The 20161-nt window shown below is 38.8% G+C and overlaps 1 protein-coding gene across 1 annotated transcript in view; it reads right to left on the bottom strand.

Annotated features, from left to right (window-relative positions):
• Positions 1–20161, bottom strand: part of GALNT1 (polypeptide N-acetylgalactosaminyltransferase 1) — a 53824-nt gene that overhangs the window by 27111 nt on the left and 6552 nt on the right. The window contains exons 3-4 of the mRNA XM_045528012.1: positions 11374–11548; positions 879–1045 (exon numbers count right to left, since the gene is read on the bottom strand). Of these exons, the coding sequence (XP_045383968.1) occupies positions 879–1045; positions 11374–11548 (342 nt within the window). The remainder of the gene's footprint in view (positions 1–878; positions 1046–11373; positions 11549–20161) is intronic.

Here is a 20161-nt window from a genome sequence, read left to right as displayed (position 1 = left end):
GGAGAACACACAACACCAATGATTCATAACTAGACGTGCTGTGAATAAGAAAGCTGGGAAGTATTGGGCATCCGAGTTTAACAAGTTTCTTTACTAATGGACTAAGCAGAGCCTTTTATATAGCATTTTGCAGTATGAAATCTCTAGGAAGGATTCAGAATAAATAATGTTGGTCAAGGCACCTTTAATTACTATATCCTTTCCCAAAAGAGTGTTTCATAAAACAAGGTGGGAGATTCTAAGTTGGCAAAAAATTCTGAGATTCTTTTAGGATATTTGGGCCAGAGTCACTGTAGAGATTTATCATGAGATGAGAATCATATTATTAATATATATCACCTTTTCATCCTTCCTGATTTTTGTATGTACCTAGTTAGAGATCATTCCTGAAACTTAGAAATGGACAAAATAGGGAAACCTAAGACGACTCTGGAGAAGGAAGGCTCATCCATCTAAGGCGCCACTTTTCTGTCAAAGATACTTCCTACTACGCGTGGAACTAAATTTCTCCATTCATGGACGTAAGTAGGCTCCAGTCTCTCTCTTCTGACCTAGGGCTGCTGCTTCCCACAGAGGAAATCCTAACAAAATGATGTGGGTTTTGTCACTATTCTGCATAATTGTTTACGTTATATAGCAGCATTATTTCTTTTTAAAACAAGATTAAGATGCAACATAAATGCTAATTAAAGTAATACTTTAAGTTTCACAAGGGTGTCCTTTTTTGCATATGTGAATGAGTTCAAATGTCATAAATATTTTTGGGATAAATTAGAAGTCTGTATAAAGTTATTAGGTTAAAAATTATAGCAACTAGTTTTTTAACCATCAGTGACAAAAGGTGTAGCATATGATTGGCATTAAAATTTAAAATTTACCTCTTTCACTGGCATCATCTACTAGAACAATTTCTTCTATCATGTGTCTTGGAGAGCGATTAATGACACTATGGACAGTTCGCAGAAGTGTGCTCCAAGCCTCATTGTGGAAAACAATCACCACACTTGTTGTAGGAAGATTATCTGGATACACCTTTGTTTTACACCTAGAGACAAAGCAAATGTCTTTATAAAAAGTGACTGTTAAGATTGCATAATAAATGAATCCGGACTAGAAGGGGGTGACAGAACAATAAAAGCAGTTTGCTCTAGTGGTGGGACTCTTGGTACCTTTTCAAATATTTAAGTTTTGGTTAATGTTCCATGTTTAATACATAGTATCTATTTAAAGTTACATATTTAGATTAAAATTATTTTGAAGATGTCATTTATATTCTTAAAATGAGGCACCTGTTCCTGATGAATGTTTTCAGTTGATTTATTTTAATAGAGAATGAGCTAAGGCTATATTATCAATACCAAACTGAATATATTTCAAGAATCCAATTAGACAAAAAATCAGAACCGCTGGAGTTTACTCAGTGTAAAAACCTAAACAAGGAAGAGAAATAATATTTACTGAGTATCTATTAGGTATCAGGCCCTTAATCTTCCTAGTCACTCGGTAAGGCAGATACCTGGAGCCACGTTTCACAGAGGAGAAACTGAGCACAGAGACAGTGAGGAGGCAGCAGGGCCGGAGTGAGGACTCCACAGCCCATGCCCTGCTGACTGGACTCTTGCTGCTGCTGCCTCCATCGGTAAATATCAACATGCATCTCACTTAGTAAAGCCTATTTATGCCTGAACATGCAATCATCAGAAAGACCAAACACACCCAAAATCAATGTATTAGTTGTAGGTTTCTAGCACTTTGTTAGACAACATGGTCTCTTCTTTCAACCTTGTTAGCTAGATGAAACTCCTAGACAACAATTAGAGAACGGTAACAGCAGTGAGTAACCAGATCGGGGGATGTATTTTTACAACATAAGCCCCCTAAAGAAAGGCATACATAACTCTCTTAGGTATCCCCATTGTAACAGCTGCTCCAGCCTCCACTTTCTTCTCTTTCCTACTCTCTCTCAAGCTCCCAAACCCTTTGCTCTCCGGGCTCCCTGTAATCACCTGTCCATAGGAGATTATACCTACTATTAACAGGTACCAACAAAATACCAACAAAACCCTTCTTCTGAAGCTGCTAAAATAATCCTTGTTACTGAATACTCTACCCTAGGGCTGCTGGTTGGCAGATGAAAAAAAAAAGAAAACGGAAGAAAAAAAGATGACGAGGTAAAGGGATCAAAAGAGGGAGAAATGGAAGGAGAGGCCACTGTAGCCCTTGTCCCTTCTCTCTCCCAGGAAAAAAGGTTAAACACACAGCTTCCATTGTCCTTCCTTATATCCCACTGCAGCCCCTCCCATCCTCTCTGCCACTCCCAAGACCCCCTTTCCCAGCAGGGTCTCCATCTCCCATTACCAGTGACCTCACTATCTATCCACTGATCCACAAGACCTCAGCCTCATCTCCAGCTCATGGTCCACTCCCCTCTCACCCTATGCTTGCTCCAAGAACCACAAGAAGGCCCGCACAGCCTGCCTCCCTCTCTGCAGCTCCCTCCCTCTGAGTCTGAGTGTCAGAGCTAAAGAGGTGGGGCCCAAAAGACTAGTTAGTTGCCTAGGCTACAGGAAAAAAAAAAAAGTGACCTTAATCATTCCTAATAATATTTCTGAAAATAGTTTCCTATCAAAATTCTGTTATAAATGTTATAAGTGGTGGCTAGATTATTTATCTATATAATTAGTGCTAAGCTTCAGTACATCCTAGGTGAGCAAGCCAAGACACTCTGTCTTTATGGGAGGATGCATCCTGAATGCCTGACTCACAACTACCGGAACCAGACTGTGAAGTCAGGAACGGCCTGTGCATGGGTAAAAGGGGCACAAAAAAAGAGCTTCTTATATCATTTTGTTGAATCATGTTATATACAATCTTTTTTTCCAAGTTAATCCTACTTATTATTATAGTAGACTTAGGAAGAGAAAACAGCCAGGGTGACTATGTAGCTGCTAGCTTACTAAAACAACAAAGACAATAAACTCAAGTGAGACGCAGAAAAGGATTAGGCAAAATGTACAGTGTACGAACAGTACTGATTGCCATGTCAGTGGCCAGGAAGTAGCAAGGAATACAGAAAAATGTGGAGACAGCAGGTCCCGTGGAAAAGACGCGATAAGCCAGATTCTTGGATGATACATTGAAGAATTAAATTCTAAAACGGTATGAAAAGGAGGACAGACCATAAGAACACTAGAAATAAATGGGATGGAAAATCAGTGAAGCAAATATTAGGATCCAGAAGAATAGATGACAAAAAGGAAATTTCTAAATCAAGCAGTTAATCATTCAGAGAATGTAACAAATTCATAAAGGATAATATTCTCTCAAAGCAAATCAGAAAATATAGAGAAAATATGGAAAAATCATAACTAAGCTCAGAACAGATATGCACGAGCGCGCGCGCGCGCACACACACACACACACACCCCCACACACCCCCTACCTGGAAGAGCCATAAAGCACTTGAGAGGAACCAAAGAGCCTTTCGGCATTCTAGCTACGATTTTCCAATCATGAAACCACGTGTCCATGGGGGTTAGGTGGGTGTCTGTAGGACACGGGGCTGAGGATGAGCAGAAAGGCCACAGGCAAAGTTTAGGAAGCAGCTTTTTTCCACCTGTTCCAACTGAGTCTTTTATCCTCAGTTATGAAAACTGGCCAGTGCACGTTTATGCTAAGTGAAAAAAGTTACATACAAGTTTAACAGCAAGGTTTGGCTTAGGAAGAGAGAGAAGTCTTAACCTTTTTATTGAAATATTTACATACAAAAAGTTGACAAATCATAAATGTACAGCTGAATGAATTTCCACAAAGTGAATGCCTTAAATTGTCAGCACCCAGGTGAAGAATATTCCCAATACCCCAGCGGCTCCTTTGTGCCCCCTCCCAAGGTAACCATTCTATTAGACTTCTGGCATTACAGATGGGTTTTGCCTGTTTTTTGAACTTTATTTAAAGAGAATAATGTAAAGCAGTAGTTCTCAAACTTTTTGACTTACAACGCCCTTTAGAGCACCCCAAAGAGCTTTTGTGGGTTATAGTTATTGATGTTTACTACTTGAGGTCAGGAGTTTGAGACTAGTCTGAGCAAAAACATGACCTTGTCTCTACTAAAAATAGAAAAATTAGCTGTGCCTGTAGTCCCAGCTACTCAAGAGGCTGAGGCAGGAGGATGGCTTGAGCTCAAGAGTTTGAGGCTACAGTGAGCTATGATGATGCCACTGCACTCTAGCCTGGGCTATAGAGTAAGACTCTGTCCCCAAAATCAATCAATCAAACAAAAACCCTCAAGAATTCAAAAAACCCAGGAATCCACAAACATGTATTACATCAGTTATCAGAACTGACTCATCACTGTCATGTAGTGTGCCAATTATCACTTTATTGCTTCTTAGCTCCAAATATACCTTTCATTACCTGTTCTGTGAAAATGGAGCTGGCCCCTATTCAGCATTTCTCCTCTGCAGCAGGCATGATGCATACATAAGCTGTGCCAGTAGAGGGTGCTGGAGGGACACTGCAGGAGGAAGAAACTTCCCTTCCTGGCTCTGGTGTGCTTCCATTTGTTTTCTTCCTCCTGCTGTGTGGTTGCCAGTGGAGTGTGGAGAACACCCAGAGCATTTACCCACTGAATTTCAACAGCACCCTACAGGCAGATTCTTAGTGAGTCTCCCAGGTACCCCAGCAGTTGGTTACCCAGGTTTGCCTACCTGCACCATGGAAAAATGGTTCCTGTTTGCCAATTCTGGCTCTGATTTCCCACCCAAATGCAAACCAAAGTGTATTTCCTGCTTGTTAGGTCTGCCTACCAGTCCGCACTCCAAAAGGTACTGTGCACCAAGTCTGGCCAGGGGTAACCAGCATACTTTTCCACTATCCATCCAGTAAACTGCAAATCAGACCCTCTCCAATGAGGTCTGAATCCCAACCCTAGGGAAGGGGCTCCCTTCCAAGGTTTTTCCTTCCATTAGCCAGGCCACACTCAAAGGCAATCCACAAACTGAAAGTGTACACTGGAGGCACAGAGGCAGAGCCCCAAGAAGTCCTCTCTTCAGATCTGAAGAATGAGAAAGAGGTATCCTAAAGGTCAGAAAGAATAAACTCCTTCCCCCTCCTGCCCCATTTCCCTCCTCTCCTACCCTAGCAAGTTTGAGAAGCACTAGATGGGGGTGGGATGTGTGTAGAGAGGTCAGAATTACCAGGGCAATTTTTTATATCTTTAGTTTTCAGTTTGATCAAAGGTACATAGCTTAAAGACTCAAACAACTCTCCAAAGCTTGTTTTAAAAAAACTCAGCTGTTCCCTCATTTCTCTGCCATTTTTCCCTTCCCATAAAGCAACCACTTTCAATTCTTTCACCTGTTTCCTTTGGTATTTACCATCATAATTCTAAGTCCTATGTTTGTATATTTACTTCCTGACTTTTTTCTATTTCTAGGTATCACATATTGACTTCCTACTACAGAATATGAAGATTCATTTCACTCCTACCCTGTCCCAACACATACACTTTCTAGTCCTCAGTCTCCGAACGCAGTTACATACTAAGTTTGGTTACATCATTATTTAATGTTTCTATTAGGCCTATGTAAAATGCTGTTCATAGCTGAGTTGTACATTATAAATAAGTTTCCTTTTCTGCACAACATTACCCCTCCACTTCACTCTGGGTCGTTTTTCCTTTTTCTTAGTTTCCTGTATATTTTCCATGAATTTCAAACCCAGAGGGTACATCCTGAGAAAGGATGAGTGGAGATGAACAGGTTTTTCAATCTATACCATCACTACCATAGTGGCCTGGAGGTGATGAAAATCCCTGGTTTGTAAACAATGAATGAAAATACAAGTGGTTTCATTTATGTCCCTGTGAACAACACTAACTAAAAAATAGCCTACATATTGAACACTTTTTATAAATGATTTAAAGCATTACTGAATAAACTGTGATTCAGGAAATTCACTATGTAGTCTGAGAGTTAGCTTGAATTGAGTCCCTGCCTTCATGCGCAGTTTACAGTAGGGTTCCCGTTCCTACAGGAATCTAATGTCGGCCGCTCATCTGACAGGAAGCAGAGCTTATGTGGTGATGCCAGCCATGGGGAACGGCCGTAAATACAGATGAAGCTTCAAAGCCTCGCTTGCTCACCCTGCCACTCACCTCCTGTAGTGCAGCCTGGTTCCTAACAGGCCATGGACCAATACTGGTCCGTGGCCAGGGGGGTGGGGACCACACATCTACACAACTTCCAGTTCCAAAAGGGTGGCAACAGAGGCAAGCTGACTGCACTCCCCAGCACAGAAAACCAAAAACAAATATACAGCACTGAGATCTAACATCAGCCTTGCTAAACACTTAACACTGGCTAAGTGGTAAGACAGGTAAGGCCACCTATACCTGGAAGTTTCTGTTTATGTGTGTCTATGTGTAAAGGTTTTAAATCATTAATTCTATTTACTCAATAGTTATAGTACTATTATATTTTCCATTTTTCTCTGGTGTCAGTTTTACTAAGGTATATTTTTCTAGGAACTGGTAATTTCAATCTACAGTTTTAAATTAATTGAGATGTCACTTGTAATATTCACTTATTTTTAATTTTTTAATTTTTTTTTAAGGCTGGCCAAGTGAAGCAGCAATTTTTATTTTATTGTGGTAAGAACACTTAACATGAGGTCTACACTCTTAACAGGCTTTTATGTGCACAATGCAGTACTGTTATCTATGGGCACAATGTCGTGCAGCAGATCTCTAGATCTTGCATAACTGAAACTTTAGGCCCACTGATCCACAACTCGCCTTTTGTCCTCTGCCCCCAGATCCTGGCAATGATCATTTTACTCCCTGCCTCTACGTTTGACTATTTTAGATACCTCATATAATCTACTTATAATCTTTAAAATGTCTGCAGGATGTGTGGAAATGCCCTGTTTTTCGCTTCTGCTATTTAGGAAAGCATTTTTCAATTTTGTTAACTCTTTCCAAAGAATTTTCAGCTTTGTTGAGCCTTTGTATTCTATTAGTTTCTCCTCTTTGCAATACATCATCTTTTAAGGTCTGGATCTGTAGTGATGTTACCTTTTTCATTCCCATATGGATCTGTGACTTTTATATTTTCTTGATTGGTCAATTTTATCAGTTTTTTTCAATGAACCAACTTTTGGCTTTGCTCTTCCTCTATTGTTAATTATTATTTCCTAAGCTTCCAATCTTTGTTTAAGTTTCCATTCTTACATTTGCTCTCTTTAGTTTGCTGATCTTTTTCTAATTTCTTAAGATGATTAGTTCACTGATTTTCTATCTTCTTTTTTATAAAGTTATATGCAGTTAAAGCTACATGTTTTCACTGAGCATGGAATTAGCTACATCCCACAAGTTTGATGTGTAGTAAGTACTTGCATTATCAACTACAATAAAATATTTTCTTCCTCAATGCATTTAATGCCTGGTTAATGGGAGCTACAAAAGAGAAAACAGACAAATGAGACATATAATGAACCTGTCCAGCCATGATGCACACTATGGCCCAGATTTCAGACCTTTACTACCACAAACACACAATTTATTTGACTTTAAGGATATTGGTACAAGATGCCTTTAGGTCTAACTACCAGTCCACAAGAAAGAGAGGGAACTGAGGAACACATTCAAATGATACCATAGTGATGCAGTCAGCAAAATGCAGGCTGGGGAAAGATATAAGACACTCTACCTGGATTCTTCAAATAATAAACTGTAAGGAAAAAAGAAGATGGAGAAGGAACCGAGTAAGAGAGACTTAAGAGACATATCCACCAGCGGCAATGTATAGACCTTAGTTTGATCTTGATACCTACACTATAAAAAAAGAAATATACGATATAACAAGGGAAGTTTGAACTAACTGGGTATTTCATGGTATTAAGGGATCACTGTTTATATTTTTTAGGTGTAAAAATGGTATCATAATTTTTCTCTTTCTTTTTTTATGAGTTTTTATCTTCCGGAGATACATACTGAAATATTTAGAAATGTTACGTCTTTGCCTGGGGCTGAAGAATCTGCTTCTAATCTTACTTATCTAGTTGTTCACAAAAGGCCACAAACCTCCTAGGTTTCTCCATAGTGCTGTTCCTATTGTGTCAGCTGCCTTACCCTGGAGCAAATGATCCCAGAGTAAAAGACCAAAGTGGAAGCCACAGCCTAGTCTTGAAAGTGATAACTCTATCACTTGTACTGTGTTCTACTGCTCAAACACACCAACCCTCACTCAACAAGGAAAGAGACTATACAGAGGTGTGAATACCAGGAGGCAGAGACTGGTGGGGGGCATAGTAGAGGGTGAGTGACTACATTAAAACAAAATTGTGAGGAATTATTGAAGCTAGGTGGTGAATACGTGAGGATTCATTATATTATAATCTCTATTTTTATGTACATTTGAAATTTTCCATAGTAAGAAGTCTTTCAGAAGTTTTTTTTTTCCTTAAAAAAAGGATATCAGTACAGAGATGGAGCAAGAAGGTATAAAAAGGCTACTCAGAGGTGGTAGTGATTCTGCTTCCCCTGACTGTTGGCCAGAAGGACTGCCTAGGCCTGGCAGCAGCCTGCACAAAGGCGGACTGTGTCAAGTCTGAGGAGTCCTTGTTAAGCCTCAAATTTGGTGCATAAGCATTTGTATCACACCATTTAAACACTGTTCTTAATATCATGAAATTATTTGATGTTCAAAAGCTGGTGACTTACCATGCACTTAAAAGCTACTCATTAGTAAAAGTATCTTTAATAAGCACATAAAAGACAAAAAGATATAAATGCTTAATGAAACATGTTGAGAGTGGTGATGTACCCAGGGGAGTTATTAAAATTACAAAACCAATTCTACCCGAAACAGTAACAGTTGAGGCTCTTATGCATAATATTCAACAGCTATCTGATTATGACTTATTCACAGCTATGCTGTGCAGTAAACTATGATTACTTTTGTTTTCTCTGAGCAACTTTTTGAGGTTTTCCCTGGAGATAATACTTGTTTAATTTTTTCTCACTGTGATTTTCTATGTATTTATTACTAATTCAACCCTAAACTTCCCATCGATTGTCATCACCTCCTCTAAAGACATTCAGCTACACCAGGTGTAACTTCAATGACATCTTCCAGTCTCTCCTGACATTTTGTGACGGGCACCTGTCTTGGCTGGTTGCCTCTGTGCCTATACAATTCTCAGTCAGGGACTCCTCTGTAGTCTCTGGCCACCTCTCACACACATTGGCTCTCCTTCCTGTTTTCTACATTCTACGTCCTTCTTGCCCTGGGTTTATTTAAATCCTCATTTGATGGAACACAATCTCTAGTAAATTCCACAGAATGAATGTTTGGTAGTTCAGTGCTTTGAGACCGTGTGTGTACAAAAACATCCTTATTAAACCTGTGCACTTGATTGTGAGTTTGGCTCGATATAGCATTTTAGGTTGAAAATTATTTTCCTTTAAAATTTTGCTTCTTTGTTTCTAGAGTTGCTTTTGAGAAGTTTGAAGACATTCTGATTAATAATCCTTTGACTGTGACCTGCTTTTGCCTCTTAAGAAAACTGTACGAGATTTTTTCCCTTGAGGGTTGGGATCCCCAGTGTTCTGAAATTCACAATGCCTTGGGGTGCACTCTATTTTCATCTATTGTTCTAAAAAGTTGGTGGGCTCTTTCAATCTGAAAACTTGTGCAGTCTAGTTATAGGAAATTTTGTGGGTAAATTCTCTCTTCCCCTTTATATATTTTTTTGAGACCTGTATTATTCAAATATTAGACTCTTCAGTGTCACTTCAATTTTCATGTAATTTTACTATAGTCCATCTCTTTCGTCCATTTTTTATGGAAGATTTCCTCCCAACCTGCATTTTTTGCTTTTTTTTTTTTTTCTTTTCAATTTCCAAAAGCTCTTTCTGGCTCTGTCAGTGTATCTTTGAATAGTATCCTATTCCCATTTTATGGCTGTAATATGTCTTCTATTTTGCTGAGGTTATTAGTTACTTCTCTTTAAGTTTTCTTTTTCCTTAATAGTCTTTGCTTCCTCCAAGTTGCTTTCCTCTCTGTTTTGGACTTTACTGTTTATGTCTGAGGATTTCCTGTGATGTCTAGTATTCCTTATTTACCTGTTTGTTATTAAGAGTAGAAGACTAAAAGGCTGAATACGAGCTCTGGAAACACAAGTGGGGCTTACTGACTATGAGTTTCTATAAGGGTGCTCAGGTTGTGCCATTAAGTTGGAAACTTTACAAAGTCAGTGTCTGTAGGTTTTTTTCTCTAGGGCTAGTCCAATTCTGCTGAGAAAGATCCTCCAAGCAAGAGGTAAGCCTGGCTGCCAGCATTAATGGGAGCCATACAGGGCAAGGTGGCTGGGGGTCCCAGCAGCAGAAGGTACATGTCCACTTAATCCACCTGTTTCCTGTATAGTTCCCTTGCTTTAGACTGGGCCTGTTGTACTCCAGTCTGGACACTTGCATTACCTCCTTCTTATGGAGCAACTAGACATCTTATATTACTGATAGGAGTGTAAACTAGTATAAACATTTTGGGAAAATGTTTGGCAGCACATGCTAAAACTATATAAATGTATAACCTACTCCTTTCCCTAACACATACCAAACAGAAATGGGACCACCTTAAGTCCTCCAAAAGATATGTACAAGAATGTCACAACAGCTTTATTGATAATAGTAAAAATGTAGAAACAACCCAAATGTTTATCAATATATAAATAAACTATAATATATTCACATAACAGCACTGCACTGCAATGGAAAAGAATGAACTTCTGGCTATATGCAACAATATAAATTTCAAAGACACAAAAGAACATATACTGCGTAGAACCATTAAAAAAAGTTCAAAAAAGACAAAACTAATCTAAGTTTAGAGAGCTCAAAATAATGGTTGTCTCTGGGAGTGGGAGTACTGACTGGAAAGGAACGTAGAGAACTTTCGGGTGATAGAAATGTTCTATGTTTTGATTTGGATGATGGTCACATAGGTATATACACATGTACAAATTCAGTAAGCCAAGGAATGTGTACTTCACTGTTTCGAGTTACACACAACTTGAATATTTTTGTAAAAAGTTGAATAGGTAAAATATTGTGGTAATAAAGAAGTTTAAAATTCCTTACTAATCCATTAAAATAGATGATTATGTTCCAATGCCTAAAATACATAGTTCTAATGATGAGTAGTAGCTTGAGGTATTATTTTTATCAGCATTTAATTATTTTCTAAGCTGGGTAAATAGTGACTTAGTGATACAACATTCACTTCAAGAACAATCAGCACCAAAGCGCAGTTTACTGGGAATTCAGAACATACTTTTCATTCAAACACTATCAAGACCATACTAGGTACTTACCCTTCTAACCTAACATCTGGCAAAGATCTGTTGAGGGCAATCATCTCACTCGCCATTAAATTGAACTGATTGATTTTAAACATCTCTTTCATCTTTTCTTGATCCTCTTTAGGAATGACGACTGGTTTCCCCATTTCTCCAGGACCTTCATGAGGCTTTTGTACTGGCTCTAGAACTAAGAATAAGGAGGAAACCTAACATTAATTTCATAGCAATTGATTCATGTTTCTGTTTAATAGCACTTGCATTTAAATTGTGCCTTTAACAACCAGAACCATTTCTGAGCCCACCCTCTCCAGGTCTGTTAATGCCTCTGAGGGGTTGCCCTGTCCTCCACCTGCACACCAGTGCCCCGACTCAAGACCTCCTCACCTCGCTCACTCACCTGAGTCACTGCATAGTGTTGGTGCTCCCATTTCAAATACTACTGTTACATTAACCTCCTTAAAGCACAGCCTTCATTCCTATTCCCAGGGTCTCCTAGTGTCCAACCTCTTTTTTTCCTTGCTCTGTCGCACAGGCTAAAGTGCAGTGGCATCATCATAGCTCACTGTAACCTCAAATTCCTGGGCTCGGGTGATCCTCCGGCCTTAGCCTTCCAAGTAGCTGGGACTACAGGCTATTTTTCTATTTTTAGTAGAGATGGGATCTCACTCTTGGCTCAGGCTGGTCTTAAACTCCTGACCTAAAGTGATCCTCTAGCCTTGGCCTCCCAGAATGCTAGGATTATAGGTGTGAGCCACTGCACCTGGCCTGAAAGTTGAGTCCAACCTCTTTAATTGGAATTTAACCTAACTTTCCAAACCTATCACTTGCTGGGCTTTTCCCACGGTACTTCATCCTTCAGTCAAACAGCCATTCCCTATATCCCTTTCCAACCTGCCCCACCTTCTCTGGCTTCCATGCCTCTGCTGACACAGACCTCCTTGACATCCCCTTCCCACTCCTATCTTGGCAACACCAAACCCCTTTATGTTGTCTTTCCAGGCCAACAAAAATGGCTTCTATTGCCCGCAGCTTTTTGCAATCTCTCTATAATGATCATTTACTACTCTTAACTATCACATCATTTCATATAGGGGTCTTATGCCTCTAATCAATTACTATCTCTTATTATAATGATTGCTAAACCTGTCTATGTACCTCCTTTCCCCCACTAGATTACAATCTCTTTTTGCCTAGGGTGTGTGTGATTCATTCAAACTTCTGTGGAGTTTAGCACAGTGACTTATGGGAGCTTTATAACTATACACTGAGTTAACATGTGAGTGAAAATGCTATTCAAGATAAGCCATGATGAAAATCCTAGACTTGATAATAGTCATTATAATATGTCAGATCAGCACTTCCCAAATCTTGTTCCTTATTATATGCTTTTGAGATGTTAATAAGTGTTCTAGGAAAAAAAGGTTCTGGGATATTTGGAAAATGCTGTTAAACTTCTCACCTAAAAGGGATGGATAGAGAATGGGGTGAGGCCAAGAATGGGAAGAAAATGTTTTGTACTTTGTTTATTTTGAAAGCTGAAAGTTTTATTCTCCTGTAGATTGTTTTTTAGGCATCCTCAAAATGTCTCTGCAAAAATGATGGCAGCAAGGCAGCAGAAAAGCCATCTCCTTTGAGTCAAGCTTCATCTGCCCAAGAACAGCACTGGTTGGTACAGCTGACCTGTAGGATGACTGTTTCAGATGGTGTCCAAAGGAACCTACCAATATCAGAGCTGAAGAATATGAAATTATTCACTGTGTCCTCAACAATTCTGCCCAGAATATAAAAATCTATTTCAGAGAACTAGGAAGAAAAAAATAGTGTACAATGAATTTCCCCTGTTCTCAGAACAATCTGTGATTTTAGGAGGGACATTAAAATAGTAGAAAAATAACTTTTAAAATTATAGAAAATTCAAGTAACATAGTTTTTAAAAACAAATTCTGCTTAATGTTTGCCAAGTAGGTAAGCTCTTTAGATAAAAGGGTTGGCAGAATTTTTAAAGAATTCTCAATGACAAAAATTCTCAACAAGTGTAGTAAGAACTGTAATAGAAGTACAAAAGTATAATGGCCCATATAAAATAAGCTTTTAAAGCTTTAAAAATCATAAATTATAAAACTCTTAGAGTCATTGCTACTTACTTGTCTCTGAAAGTAAAGAACAATCAATAGATTTTGGGATTGGTACTTTCAGGGGTCAATAGGAAACATCAGAGTTCTGAAGGTGACAATGATCTTTTGTAGATGGCACAGATAATAATGAGTAGGTGGGAGACATCTACTGGCCCTGATGATAAACATCCTTCTGTTACCTGTGCCCTATTTTAGTATAAGGAGATGATGCTTTATAGAAAAGTTAAAATAGAAAAACTCTCATGCTGTGCAGTTTTAAAATGCAGTGTACTAAGGTACACATGTATCATTTATAATGGGCTTTTGTGGGGAATGTGGGGGAAGATCCTGAATCCAATCAAGCCTCTGGACCTAATTACCAACTCACAGGAAATACGAGGGATGGAGGGACACAATAAACACCTTTAAAGGGGTGCAAATCTTGACTGTGAGAAACTGGAAAAGAGAAATAACCCAATTTCTTCTTCAAAAACAACCATCAAAACAGGTGGGTGGAGGACAAAGAGAAAGAGGTGTCCATGCCACAAGAGTAGCCATGAATTGACAACTCTTAAAGCCAGAAGATGGGTACACAGGACTTTAATTTTCTATTCTTTCTACTTTTGTTTATGTTTCAAATTTTCCATTGGGGAGGAGAGGCATAAAGGAGGTCTCAAGAAATTATTATTCTAAGTACTACAAAGTATAAACTCGATTGCTTATTGCATAAGAAACTATATGACCAGAAACTTAAAAGTTGAGATCTTAAGGACAGGCAAAAATGGACAACATACACAATCCTGCTGATAGAGCATTTTACAAATTTCATCATAATCTGATATTTATTAATAAAATCTGAAAATCTAGTATAGTGCCCACATTATATACTCTAACTTACTGGTACATATGAAATTTCAGAGCCACATTTAAAACTGTCATTAATCAAAAGCTAAATAACTATATTAAGAAATTATAATATTGTGAAGAATTAAATGGGCTAGTAAACTTATTTTCCTTGGTAAAGAGACTTGGATGAAATGCATATGGTTACTGAATATGTTTTTACTACCAATGCACTTACAGTATTAGAAAACAACCAACAAAAAAGATGGTAAGCATTAGCTTTCATGTATTCTATGTACCAGTCTTTTATGTAAATTGAGAGTTCAGTGAAATTTTTGTTTGAAGGCAACTCAAATGGGTCTGTATGTCATTTCATGAACTGAAAAAAAATATCTTCACATAAAATTTTACATGCAGTGGCCAGTGGTTCACACCAGTAGTCCTAGCACTCTGGGAGGCTGAGGTGGGAGGGTTGTTTGAGCAAAAGAGTTCGAGACCAGCCTGACCAAGAGTGAGACCCCCTCTCTACTAAAAATAGAAAATAATTAGCGGGGCAACTAAAAATAGAAAAAATTAGCCAAGTGTGTGGTGGTGTGCACCTGTAGTCCCAGCTTACTGGGGAGGCTGAGGCAGAAGGATTGCTTGAGCCCAGGAGTTCGAGGTTGTTGTGAGCTAGCCTGATGCCACAGTACTCTAGCCTGGGCAGTAGAACGAGATTCTGTCTCGAAAAAGAAAAAATTTTACATGCAGATCATTCGTAAGAATCAAACTAACTTTGACATGGGAGAAAGGTGTTGTTCCAAAGCATTATGTGAGAACAAACATTTTATTATATTCTTCAGTTAAGCTTCATTTATATGATAATGTAGACAAGTATAATGTTTTAGAATACCTATTTACCAAGACAATTACAGGTTCACTCTTAAAGCCTCCAAGTAAGATTAACATAAAAAACAATGTAGAATACCTCGAGTATATTTTAAGACATCTTTCAAATTTCTAATCTGTATTTTCTCTCATGGAAGTAGAATAAAGAGAAGTAAAGTTATATGACTTCACTGTGGGGGAAAAAATACTAATAAAAGGCTAAAATTTTTTCTCCTAAACTATTTTCTAATCTGACTAAACAATACCATCTTTACTGTCTTTTATACACTATATTTCACTATTCTAAACTATTTCTTTCCACATTTTAGCAACTCAAGTTGGGATGTGGCTTACAATACTTGGAATGTTTATGGTTTCCTAGTGGTATATAAAGTAAGTATTCTATGAACAATAGAAAGCATGTAAGATGCAATGAAATACAGCATATTACCTGATTTTTTAAACACCAAAATATTATCTAGTCTGGTTGGCTCCTGAGAGGTCAGATATGGCCCGTGGACACGGACATGAACATGGACATGATAAAATGGAACTTCCAGATTATAAACAATGGAAGAAGGAACACCACTGGAAACGGTCTGAGAGAATCTGGCTGCATGAGGGCTAAGGGATCTACAGGGCACGTAAGATGCATTAAGTAATTTAGATAGAATTTATCCCTAGAGTACAGTGTCCATGTTCTTTTTCAATGTATTCTCCTTAAAGAACCATGAAAAATGCTTTTTACATTAAAGTTTTAAAATTTCAAAAACCAAACTATTATCTATAACTTAATTCACTGGTAACTCTCTGCTTCTTCAACATCCTTGTCAGTTTTAATACTAGTTCCAATTTCATGTTCAATTTAGTCATATTGTGTTCCATATATAAAACTCAACACTTAAAAAAATTGTAGCAGCATTTCTGAAAGCCTTTACTAGTAACATTTTTAAGTTGTTAATCATTGGAAGCTTTTTCTATAAACTATATTTCTCCAAGGCTTCCTAAATTTTGACAGTTGAAATAATTCCAGCATAAGTACATGAAAAGTTGAATCATCAACATTTTAATGATCTGAAAATCAAGTACAGTACTGGCATGAAGGATTAATTCCTTCTTGAAACTGCATCTGCAAAAATATTGAATATTCTATACAACATCCAAATCTATAAATTGGATAAATGAGCTAATTCTGGAAAGCAGAAGAGTAGTAAAAATATTCCCAGGCCATAGCCCACACCACCCTTGTTCTTTCAAGGGAGACCAATCCGACTCTAGCAACAGAAAAATTCTGCTATATTCAGATAGCCTGGAACATAAAATATAAGTATAAGACTACAAATATAGAACTACTCAGGAAAACAAAACAAACCCTTCTGCAATCACCAAAGTCTGGCCCACTATTACTTGAAGCAGGCAAGTAACAAGTAAACAGAAGAATCCTAGAAAACTGTTAAATATCAACAACAATCCTGTAAGAGGTCTTCAGCATTATCATAAGGATAATCAATCCATTCTACTTAAATCTAGGACACCTTTATTCACAACATAAAGATCAGAATTTGGTAAATTTCACCGAATCGGTACCGTGAAGTACAATGTTCAGAAATAAGTTCCTCACCATATTGAAACAATTACTCTGGAGTGTCATACATGCTCGTTGCTTTTTTACTTTTTGGTTTTCAAATGCCATAGAAAACAAAGATCCTGGATGCCCTATGTGTTCTAGCAAGAGAGACTTCTAGGTCACGAAATGTACATGCTAATTCTATTTAGTCTACATCCTCGGTGCCATCCTCCCTCCCCAGCCTTGTTAGTAAAAGCTCTCTTCAGAGGCTCTGATGCAACCTGGGACCTCTCAGCAACCACTGTACCAAAACTTCACATCGGAGAAGATTTTTCAAACTGTTCTTGCTTATTAGCATCAACTGTCCCTCCTCCCCTCTCCCTGCAACCCCTGAAGGCTACGGGAGTATTTGCAAAAGGCTGCTCTAAAGCCCCTCCTCAGGTCATCTCCCCTTAGCTATTATGTGCTCCCCCTCTGGCTTCTGGCTCAGCCCTTGTCTCACTCTCCCACTGCAGACTCCTTCTCAATCTGTCCCCCCTCTCCACACTGCGATACCCGATACCCGCAGGCTACTGTAAAGCCTCTTCCTCGTCTGGTCTCACAACACACAGGCCCCGTGTACAGATTTAACTCAACTCCAGCCCTCCTCCAGAGCCCACCAACCTCGACCTTTTCTGGGAAAACTGTTCTTTCCCCTTTTCTCCAGAGGCAATGATGCTATCTCGCACCTCCACACTGTTACTTTCAGACCATTTCTCCTTTACTCTGTACTTCTGTACTTTGTACAAAACATACTCCTTTTCTTTGAAACTCATGCCACCAGTGGTTTTCAAACCTGTATAACCTTAAAATCCTCTTTGAGGATAATCCTTTTCTAGTGGTTTTGATACCATATCATCTCATCTACCGACAATTTGTTCTTTCAAGTATTCCTCCTTTCCCCTATATTTTAAACCTCTTCCTCAGCATACGTAAATAATATATACACAGAAAACCAACGCCTGCTCCATTCCTTTAACTGTCGCGGAACCCACTTCCCTTCATGCAGAAACTTCCTAAAGAATAAGCCACATCTCTATTAATTTACCAGGACATGGAGCCCACTGGCCTCCACGGTTACCACTCCCTGAAATGGCACTTGCCAGGGTCACCATCCCATCACCAAACATATCAGAAACACTTCATTTTAGGTAAAATCTCCGAACAAACGTCACTCTTGGGCTTCAGTGACCCACTCCCTTTGTCTTCTCCTACCTTTGACTTCCCGAGAAGCTTTCTCTTCCTTTAGTGACCCCCAAGGATAGCCTCTCTAACAGCGAGTCTGTCTCTTCTAACTGCACACATGCTCCCTGTACAGCCTCATATACAGACACGGCTTTAACTCCCACCTCTGTCCTCCACCTTGACCATGCTCCACCACAGAACATCTCTACAAGCGCCTCACAGTTAAATATTCCAAACCCAACTCCACCCACCCACCTTTCCATCGAAGCTGTTCCCCCTCTGGGGGCTGCTATTTCCTATCAGCTCTTCCAACCAGGGAGAGCTGAGAAGATACTGAGGAAGTCTGCTGCAGTTGAGTATCAGCTTGAGCAGGTATTTGTTAGTTTGACAAGGGAGGGGAAGACCTTCCAGGCAAAGGAAAGAAGCATGTGCAAGATAAGCAGGTGAGAGAACAGAGCTGATGGCTGGGAGAATGTGAGGCCACCTGAGACTTTTTCTCTTACTCCCTACATTCAGTGGCTCCCCAGGTTATGTAAATTCCACTACCTAAATAGTTTTCATATATATATTTGTTCCCTCTCCACCTCCAGTGTCATTTCAGTGTAGGCCCCAAGTACTTTTCCAAACTTTCACAACAGCCTCAAACTCTCTGCTACCTGCCTCTTTCTTTTCCGGGCCATCAGCCACATGACCACCAATGCTTTCTTCTTAAAGTCCAGGTCCCATAGGGCCGTCCTCCCTCGTTTAAAGTCCTTCAGTGACACACCATTGCCTATAGGATGAAGTCCACGATCCTTAGCATGCCATAAAAGGCCTTCTGTGACGCAGCCTCTGCCGGCCTCCCAAGCCTCATTCCAAGCTCCTGCCTCATGTTCTCCCATCTATCAACTCTGTTCTCTCACCTGCTTATCTTGCACATGCTTCTTTCCTTTGCCTGGAAGGTCTTCCCCTCCCTTATCAAACTAACAAAAACCTGCTCAAGCTGATACTCTATTGCAGCAGACTTCCTCAGTATCTTCTCAGACACCCCAAGGCACTCCCCTCCTTTCTGCTCTTGTGCACATCTCTAGAGTGGAATTTATTACATTGATATTTACTAATATTCTTTCTCTTCCATTAGATTGTGAGTTCCCTGAAGGGAAGAATTCTACCTGATTTTTCCGTTCAACTGTGTATTACCAGCACCTAGTACACTGCCCAGCACATATAAAAGTTAAAAAACACTCATCAAGTGAATCTTCACATGCTACAGTTCCTATTCATTCTTACTTTCAAGCCTTTGCATTTAAGGTGGTACACCATGAGCTTACTATACATGGCAATGGATTAAGGTAGGGTGAAGGGAAAGTTAATCCATTCTATTTGGTAAAAGAATACCCAAGTTGCTGAGTGGTGAATGGTCATACTTACTCTGATTTAAATTTAGACAGGGAATACAGCTCTAGTAACAGTTAAGGAGGCAGTGTTTTGTTACCCAACAAAGTTAAAAAACAACAAAGCCATAAAGTAAATATTATGCAAATTAATAGGCTGATTTTGGATAAAAATGTATTTTATTAAAACTTATGGGAAAAGTGAAAATTTAAAAGTTATGAGTTAGCCTAGGTATTACTAGAATCTAGTGCTAGCAACTGAGCCTAACTTAGGCAAATTTCCCAAGAAGAAATAAACAGAACCAGTTATATAAGCCCACATATAAAAATTACAGTTAAGTAGGCATAGTTACCGATATAAACCAATAATTTTTTATTGTAAATTTTGGGGGACCAAGTGCCCTTCTCATTATAAAATTGCGAAAAATTTAAATGTGGCTATATTCTTTTAAAAATTTATATTGAAAGAGTAATTATTGGTATATAATTCCTAAAAATTGTGGAATTGCTATACAGCCATGTATTCCATAACTAATCACAGAGAGTTCAGAGCCCAGAACAGCTGGATTACTGACTCATGTAATGCAGTCATTTTCATTATAGTTAAAAAATAAAAATAATAATTTTTAAAAAGGCAGCATTTGATCTACGAGAGGAGCTTAAACCTGCATTTTCCAATGTCCCTTGCCAAAAATATCAGTACTACCTAACTAGGTCCTTTATATTTGTATGTTTTCTTTCTTTCGTTCGTTCTTTTTTTTTTTTTGAGACAGAGTCTCGCTCTATTCCCCCGGGGAGAGTGCAATGGCATG

Source organism: Lemur catta, chromosome 16 (assembly GCF_020740605.2).
Source record: "Lemur catta isolate mLemCat1 chromosome 16, mLemCat1.pri, whole genome shotgun sequence".
NCBI lineage: Eukaryota > Metazoa > Chordata > Mammalia > Primates > Lemuridae > Lemur > Lemur catta.
Note: the sequence above shows the minus strand (reverse complement) of the source record. Positions and strands in the feature narration are given on the sequence as shown.